The 9,227-nt window shown below is 38.2% G+C and overlaps 1 protein-coding gene across 7 annotated transcripts in view; it reads right to left on the reverse strand.

The window, feature by feature from the left end:
• khdrbs2 (KH domain containing, RNA binding, signal transduction associated 2) overlaps window positions 1–3,990 on the reverse strand; it is a 67,140-nt gene extending 63,150 nt beyond the window's left edge. For 6 of the 7 annotated variants that reach the window (XR_008604254.1, XR_008604251.1, XR_008604252.1 and 3 more), the window contains exon 1: window positions 3,577–3,989. Coding sequence is in view for 1 of the 7 variants with exons in the window: in XM_055018250.1 (XP_054874225.1) it covers window positions 3,577–3,667 (91 nt within the window). In the remaining 6 variants the exon portion in view is untranslated. Of the gene's footprint in view, window positions 1–3,576 lie in introns of all 7 variants that reach the window. The other variant, XM_055018250.1, reaches the window with a different exon arrangement.
• Between the last annotated feature and the right edge of the window lie 5,237 nt (window positions 3,991–9,227).

The following is a 9,227-nucleotide window of genomic DNA, read 5'->3' on the forward strand; positions in this document are numbered from 1 at the left end:
ATTTGTTTTGTTTGGCATTGTCACCGTGCCTTGCAGCACCTGTGAGGGCATGTGAGACACTACTGTACACCGTCAAAATGCTTAGTGACAATGCAGCCTAGGTGTTGTGTTGGCAGGAAAAAGAAATGTGGAGAAACGTCTCCTTCGCCCTAAAAATGGAAGCGTACAGACATTTTCTCAACAGCCAGCATTCCCCTGCTTGTCCGTCAGATGCCTCCTCTCCGCCTCCCTGCCTGCCTTGCTTGCCACCTTATTAGTAATCCCATTGGTTTTCATGGGAAGACAAGGCTACGTGGCATATAGGGGTGTCTTACAGAGAAAACCACTGGGATCTATTATAGGCTTGCCTTTCTTGTCTCCAACTTCAGCTGACTTTACATCAACTGCAGTTCTTTAGTCAACTTGTGCTACACTGAAATAAACTAACTGTGGTGAAGCAGAGCGAGGAGCAAATATTTCACATGATGTATTCATTGTATAAATAAAAAAATCTTTTCTCTTTTTTTATTGCTTTAAATCTGAAAAGACGGAGGAAGAAACCTCCCCACCCTTACTTTACAGCCAGGAACTAGACTAAACTTCCTGCTAAACAGTTTTAAATCTGCTCAAAGAAAGACAAATGATTTTTAGAGGCAACATAATTTATACAGTGATACTAAGAAATTCATTTCATAAATATGGAGATGTTAAGTGAGACCGCGGTTAATCCATGTTCTGCGTTACATTGTGCATGATGTGGATAATGCAGGATTACATGCTTTGCTATTCAGTGATAAATAGCTGTGAATCTATAAATCTGGTAAATGCAGTTTATCTTGCAGCCCAGCGATATGCATTATTCTGTATTATACATGAGCACAGACTGACAAAGCCAGATAAGAACTCTGTGACAGTGGTTGAAGTTATGATCATTATTTCACTTGTTGTCGTCCGCAGTCGATTATGTTGAGCATTTTCAGAGTTGACAAAACTGACTCAACTGACAGTTTATTACACTGATTTTCCAGTGTTGTGTGTGATGCGTCGATGTTTCCGTGTTGACCTTGCAGACAGAGTTCTATTCAGGGAAATACATTGCATTGTACTACTGCGCATTGTATTTTTGAGTACAGTATTATACTTGGTAGAATATTATAGACTCTTTAGCCCTTAGTGCAGGGTTGTAAACAACACCTAAGATTTATCACCAGTTATAATGCTGATCATTGTGAGCTGTTGGTTAAGGTCAGGAGGTTATCCTTCTCTGGAAGCTTTAAAAGACACTGGGTTTTATTTATTTACCTTTTTTTTTACCCTTAACATGACCTTTCCACTGTCCTTTATCAAACACACTCGAATAACTGGATTACACTGGAGCTGCCATGAATTTGAGGAATACTGTCGGTACGCCTTTAACCTGGAATAACAATGCAATAATAATGCAGAACAAACTGAAGCTTGACTCACATTTATCCTCAGGGCAGTTTAAGCATTCAGCTTCATATTTATTGTTTTAGTTTATTCACTTGTCTTTAATTTTCATTGCTATCTATTTTTAATGGTGTTATTTCACTAATTTGCATTTTTAATATTTTTATTGCTAGTTTTATCTTTGGTTTTTGTTTGTATGAATATATCTTCTGCTTATTTGTGTCTTTGCTTGGCTTTATTATAAGTGATGTCTCTGAGTCGAGGTAATTCTAGACTAAATTATTAATTTTGGAGGACTGGAAGTGAAGTCCAAGTGTATATGTTATTAACTGACAAAAGAAATGCTTTAGCTGAATGAAATGAATACACGACTTTAAAAATGTATGTAAGTGAATACACGTATAACAGTTTTCTAATGTGGTAATTAAAGTTCACACTGATGGATAGAACATTTTTCTTAATTTGTATTCTGGCTATGTGAGTCAGCCTTGTGTAAAGCTGGCAAAGTGTACTGTGTGACAGATGATCCCATCTGCACCTCGGTTAGCAACAAGAGCGGGACTGTCAGGTATCTCATCAACACATTTCAACAGGAAAGCTCAGAGGGCAGAACACCGGAGCACAAACACCCTGTCCAGTTACAGCATATTAATCTATCCTGCCATTGCGGCTTCATCTCCTTAAACGAACGTGTCAAAACCTATTAGAAATTAACCAAGATTTAAGAAGGTTACTCGGACACAAAACAGGAAATAATGCATGACTTCAGCCGCTTGTCTTCATAATCACCAGTCATAAAGTTTTAAGTAAGGCTTCAGGTCATGCAATACACTTTCATTTTGTCATTTTATGTCTGATATACCATTTTTCACCCAAGGATACACTATCAAGTGGTTTGTTTGCTTTCCTGTTTGCTTTGTCTTGCCTCTGTATCTACCTTTAAGTGGTGCCTATGAGCTCATGTAGCACATTTGGGTCCAAGACACTAGAATGAAAGTATCATCTGCTCACCGCAATAACACATCACTCATACCTCTTCAGTGCTATTTTTAGGGATACACTTCCACCCTCCATGTGCACTTAGGACAAGGAGGGAGCACATGGTGTAGAACCACACTGGAGGAAAAAAAAGTTACATCTCTAGACTGAATGAGCTGAGCTGGGTGCTTGTGTTTGCTTTGGGGTGACAAGTTTCCTATCAAAGTGACACATTCTCAGCATGTGAATGAGACCGAGGCTACCTGCAGGATGAAGGAGTGCTTTACATGCCGCAGGACTGTTGGACGTACAGGAACGTTACGACGGAGAAAAGACCGTAGAACATCTGCCTCAGTTGCGTCTAGTCCTCTCCGTGACCTTGATGACATTTATGTGGTTTGCATGCGTCAGTTTCAGAGATTTTTGCTTTCTGTTACAGACACACTTGCATTTCATGTGTGTCTCATGTAGAACGGTCAAAATATGATATATTTGTTAAACGTGCATAACTTACAATCAGGAAAAAAAAGTCAAGAAGAACATCAAGTTTGTGGAAACGCCTGTCTCTTCTGACTACTTGCAGTTTCCCTTGAAGAAATTAACATAAACTACACAAATTTACTATAATTTTACAAAACTCCTAACCATCTCAGCGATATATATATATATAAATAAATAAAAAAAAAAAACAGCTGGCAGTACTCTGTATTTTTCAGGGGGATTAACAGCACAGCTTAAATCCAATTAATCATACAATTAAGGTGATTAGTCCTGTCACTGTTTTTTTCTTCTGCTCCTGAGCAAGAACTGCCCTGTGAGACTCTTCAGTTTATTTTCTAAGTGTCAGTGCTTGACCTTGGAGGGCAGCGGGTTAGAATAAGCAGGGAGACTGACTTTCTTTTACTTTCTGTGCTCACAGCATTTCTTCTCTTTATGATGGAAAACCTCAGTAAAGTTCTGCACAGGAGCCAAAGAGCCACACAACACAGCACAAAGGGAATTCAATGCCATAAAGAAAGCGTTAAAAAGTCAAGGGCGGTGTGTTAACATAAGATCACATCAGGTTACTGTATTTCCTCTCCCCCCAAAAAATGCATAGCAATGGCGCAGAATATGGTGATAAACAAATCCCGCAACGCTCAGAGCAGATTAGAACAAAAAAAGAAATGTATGAAATGAATGGCTTACCTTCTGCAAGCAGGCGCACCGCATGCACAAAGCAGGGATCCAGGGTGTTTTTCTCGGCCACCAGTTCAGGTAAGTACTTATCTGGATGCATTATTATCACAGCGGACTTGCAGTGCAGGTGAGACGACAGGAGCGCTGAGCGTCAGGGTGCAACTATATAGAAAACAAACCTCCCCGCTCCTGTGCTGCTTATTATTAATTTTTTTTTCAGTCTCAGTGAGCAACACGAGCAAAAAATCCCGCTCCAGAACACTTAGTCGTCCCAAGTCTCCGTGACTGGAGGTTGAGTTGTGATTCAGAGGTGTGAGTCCATCTCTTCCACCGCTGCTGCTGCTGCTGCTGCCTCTCCTCCTCCTCGGCTCCCCGCCAGACTCTGTGGGTCTGCAGACCGCGCTGCTCCTCCCCGCCCCCTCAGCAACATTATTGGTCATATTCTGGGATTAGGACTGCTGAAAAAAAAAAAACAAAAAGAAAAAAAATTCCCTTGCTGAGCTCATACCAATTGGGTAATGTCTTCGGAGGGAATAGTTGTTTTTTTTTTTTTTTTTTTTTTTTTTAGAAAGGTTGCACTGGGTCTAGGCTGGCACAGGTCCCTGCAGTAATCGCCCTCCAAAATGATAGATTCAGTTGGTTAATTGAGAGTTCTGTGCAGCATTTGCTGAAAAGAGTTAAGAAATGCTACAAACACACTCTAAATGCTGTGTGGCTGCAAAACAGACAAAAACGCAACATCAAGCGTCGCTTTAAATTCAGCATTGTTCAGAACAACTCACAATGCAAGTCAATTTTAAAGGCGTTTCATAAATAAATGACACTTACAGAGCCACCAGACCTTTACACAGTCTGATAAAGTGTAATTGATGTCACATCTTCACTTACTGAGCCATTTGCACTACTTTACATCCCAACAAGCTGCTACCATATTGCACTACCGCCAGTTCATAGGTAGATTTTTATGTATTGTATTTTATTTATACTGTATTTTGATCCCTTTATAAATGTACTAAGGTGAGAGAGAAGCATCTTTTCGGTTCCTCTGTATGTCCTGGATGCTTCCTCTTCCAAGATTCATTCCAAAGGAACATGTACATTTGCAGCGATGAACAGAAACGCGTATGTCGCTGTTCATGGTGCTGAAAAGTGTCTGACGTTTCTCTGAATGGTGTTATTCTGAATCACAATGTATGACAGAGCATTTTCTGTCTTGGTTTGTTCATGCTGCCCTTGGAGGCCTTTTTGCACCCTTCCAGGTTACAAGACCTGATCTACTCCAACTTCTTTATTAAAAAGAAATCTGACTGTTTTGTTATGGAGTAAAGTGCCCTCACTGATCACTTAACTATCTGCTATTTAGTGCAATTTGAAACATCTACATTGTCATTTTTTTTCAGTTGCAGCCAAAACTGTGTTTCTTTCCACTTTGTCATAGTGTGTGCATCTACAGTACATTTAAAAGTGTTCTTAATGCTTTGTTCCCCTCATTTATGTTAATGGGGTGGAGAAGAAGTGCAGGTCGGTAGAACAAATCAAAATCTGAAAATGTAGAAGCTTCAGAAAAGTAAAATTTATGGCCAAAATGTTGCACTGAATTGCATTTGATTTCACAAGTATAGCTAATGAAGTCGCTGGCGAGCATACATTTCAAGCTTTTCATTTTAAAAACATTAGGTTCATGTGAGGGGGTTATCTCTCTTTTGTTCTCTCCTGTTGTTTAATGAACTTAACGTAACTGAAGCATTCATTTAAATAAAACAAACAAGCAAATATGCTGTACCTTCACAATGTCCTTTGGTGCACTAATGTTTTGCAGCTAGTATTTTCTGACTACACTATAAAGCTGCAGTCGCAACATATGACTCAGAATAATGTAATGTAATAATTATGAGGCTCAATTATAGCTGAAGGAGGTCAAGTCAAGAGGAGCTTTTTCATCTTACAAAGTGAATTACGGGCCACTATTTTAAAGAAACGCCTTCAAATAGATGCTTGAGATTAAGTGGATGTTTCATTAAGTACTTACTAAGCAATGTCAGTGGTGTCAACAGTGTCAGCATGAACGTCTGGATCTCATATGAAATGCTTCTCTTGTCTTCTAGTCGTGATATCGACTTGAATCCAAAAGTCATCCTCAGCACAGCATGCAGGCTGCCTTACTTACTCACAAATTAGATTTGAGCCGATGAGGCTGGTGAACGACCAATTCAAGCTCCACTTGACCTTTAGAGTTGTTTCTCTTTGCACTGATCAGAATCATAAAGACTACAGGGGGCCGCAGACACCGAGGTTTCATGAGCAAGAGTTAATTATTTTCATGTCATTATGCTTCTTCTCAGTTTGGTTGACTGATTTATTGGTCAAATTAAAATTCTGTCCATTATGAGGTAGAACTATTTATCTGTGCAGTTCTTGAGGTACTCTACAGCACATTAAGTACTAAAACAAAACAATAAAATTGAGTCAAATTAAAGAATTTGAAAGTATGCTGAGGATACAGATCAAACTTTATTTATTCTAAATCTAATTATAGGTACTGTGAACACATGCTGTCATTTTTATAAACAATTTTTGAACTATTTCTTTTATTTGACACGTGTCTTGGTATATATATTTTCTCTCTACATTTATTTATATATTTGGAAAGCAGTAATTACTCTTATAGATATTATATCTTTTGCTAATTTGCATTTATGATTATTTCTGTAATGTCAAGCAGGCCTTGAAGGAATCAGCACTGATTGTAACGCCGCATTTGCTTACTTTATGCATTTCTTTTATTTAGTAACAAATACTTTCTCTGAAATGAGACAACTTTATTTTTCTGCTCCCTAAAACAACTGACTCTGCCCATGTTGTTCAGTGCTATTTTTGCATTTCATGCTTGCTAGACCTTCCCTGATGTAATTTCAATAGTTTTATAGGAAAGATTATATATATTATGAGGCAGGCTATGGCTGCTAATGACAATGAAGATAATGAGAGTTAATGTGTTTTAATCTTGCGATCCTATAATGTGTTAAAGTTAACAATCAAGGAAAGAGAAACAGAAACATGGATGGGGAAAACAGATTGGACGTTGATATTTTTTATTTTTTTTGATCAGTGCAGGGCGAAGAACACTTAGACTGCTGCATGTTTGCTCCTCTTTTATCCCAGAGTCTATGTAATTGCTCAGAATAAATCATGTTTGTCATTTTGGGTTCTATGGATTCTTACAGCCCTCTTTTGGTCAAAATACAACATTACACACTTCATTGCTCTATCCATGTAACGCTTATCACCTTTCAAGGGTTTAATTACATTAATTTAAATAAAAATAGTGGTCAAGTTTCAGCCGTTTAATCACTGCAAAGCTAAGATGTGCACCGTCGCTGACTGATTTTAAATCAAGTTCTAAACCCTATATGCTGCCTTAGTGTTTGTGTTTAGTTTTATTCTTTTTATTTACTTTTTCAATTTTGTGTTTCCAATTCCCTTTATAGTTTAAGTGCCCTCAAAGCACTTTGATGTATGACTCCTGCTTCAAAGGTCCCGTATGATAAAAATCCATTTTTACTGTGTTTTGTGCTTGTTATAAACTTGGTGGTGTGAACGAAAAGCTGTTAAAATATTAAGATGTTTACTTCTGCCTTTCCTCAAGCTCCCTCATAACTAGCTTTACAAGGCAATAAAGACTTTACTGAGCTGCTACATACCAGCTAACAAACCAATAACTGTCCAGCTTAAACTTTGCATATTTCTACCTCCTCACAGCCTGCTGCTTCCAATATGAGCCTTTCAGAATGAAAAGCTACCTGCACTCCACCAGATTTATTTTCTTAGTTAGTACATTGTGACTACTTTTATCATTAGCTTTAATCATATGCTCATAGTTGAGGGCATGCTGAGGGACATTCAGAGGCAGAGAAACTTCTAGACCGATTTGAAACCAGTAAATCTAGGTGGGTTACTGTGTTTTCAGCTTCGTTCAACAAACTCACCATACACACGAGTTAAAATCAACAACTGTGCTGAGAATTTGGTGATATATCTGTGAAAGATTACAATTCAGAGAAAAAGAAGCAGTAGTTACGTCTGTGTCAGATGCCAAGAGGTTTGTTTGGATCTGTGTTGTCAGATGCAAAGAGAGTGTTCTTCCTGAAGGGAGTGTGGACAGCAGTAGCTCATGGTCAAATCAAACAACTTTGTAGTATTTTGAGTTGAAACTTTATAGACATGTTCTGGGGACAAGAATGGGACATTTCTTGAAACAGGCATGTATGGGGCCTTTAAGACACATGTAGTTTCTCAGACATCGATGATGTGCAGATGTTGAAGAAAACGTCCGTTGATACTGACTTGTTTGTATAAAAATAAGTTTATTACAAAGAAGACTAGGATCGATCAGGCACCATGGATACCCGGGAGCATTCTCAGCCGATATGAACAACTCAGCTTGAATCAGAGATAACTCACTTATATAGGTTTTTGTATGGGAACAGAGCATAACATACGGCTTCCTTCAATGACAGACCCCACTTCCCTTCACTAATCTCCCAGGCACACAAGCCTCTTCAACATAAACATCCTCAGAACTAAAACAAAGAAGACATATATCTCATGTCAGTCACTACCCGTTTACTTAGAAAGAGGAAACATGTTTTCCCACATATCCATGGTCAGATACTACACACACGTATGCTATCTAGTTTCATGATGCCACAGGTGCTTTAAATATCCTCCATCAGGGGCTGGGCAGTGGGAGGAGTCGACCCAGGTCAATGTGGTGTGTTCACAGCTACCAGGAAATACTGAAATCACCTGAGCACAAATACTCCTACTACGTGGAAATGAAGAATCAGATTCTTTTGCTTGTCTGTTTGGTGAAGCTGGCGAGTGTGAGGCCTGATATTTAATTTGAGTATTTTTTTATTCACTTATTTATTTATTGACTAAATTGAACCATTTGTAAAATCACCCCCCACAGTATGCAAGTTTTCCGGCGTGTTTCCATATAAGTCGCATGTGGCCAGAACATGTTTAAAACCTGTTCATTGTGATTACTTGGCAATTTGATCAACTTCCTTTACTTTTTGTTAGCTCCGCCTTCCTCAAGTCACACACAATAATCCACCAAGTCAAACGTTGTTTTCAAAATAAAAGTATGTAATAACTATAACCACATCAAAACAAATAGAAATATGGAATTTTGTACTGCATATGTGCAACTCAAAGACTGGATATATGCAACAAAATTCGCTGAAAAGTAGACTAGACGCCCACAAAGAGGCTTTTTGCTTGTTTTTGTTCAAATCAGACAAGATATAAAACTCATCAGTCTTCTTGATGCACAACAGAAACTCTAGAGATACTATATATTTGATTTAAAAGTATGATGTATTTTTAAGATTTTCATACATTTAGTGTCCTAAACGATGGCTTCATTTGTGAAATATGGGCCAAATCAAAACAACAACAACAACAACAACAGCAAAACCACCAACAAAATCTTATGATAGAGTGCAAAACTGGGATGCAAAAGGATCTGAGAAAAGAAGGAACAGGTCAAATATTTGTTATATGGCTGTCTGTTTCTGTATAAAACATTAAGAGCGACATTTTATTAAAGCCACAGGGAGTTATTAGATTTTTGTAAAGGCAGAGAATTGATCAGT

The sequence above is a fragment of the Amphiprion ocellaris genome, chromosome 16 (genome assembly GCF_022539595.1).
Source record: "Amphiprion ocellaris isolate individual 3 ecotype Okinawa chromosome 16, ASM2253959v1, whole genome shotgun sequence".
Taxonomy (NCBI): Eukaryota; Metazoa; Chordata; class Actinopteri; family Pomacentridae; genus Amphiprion; species Amphiprion ocellaris.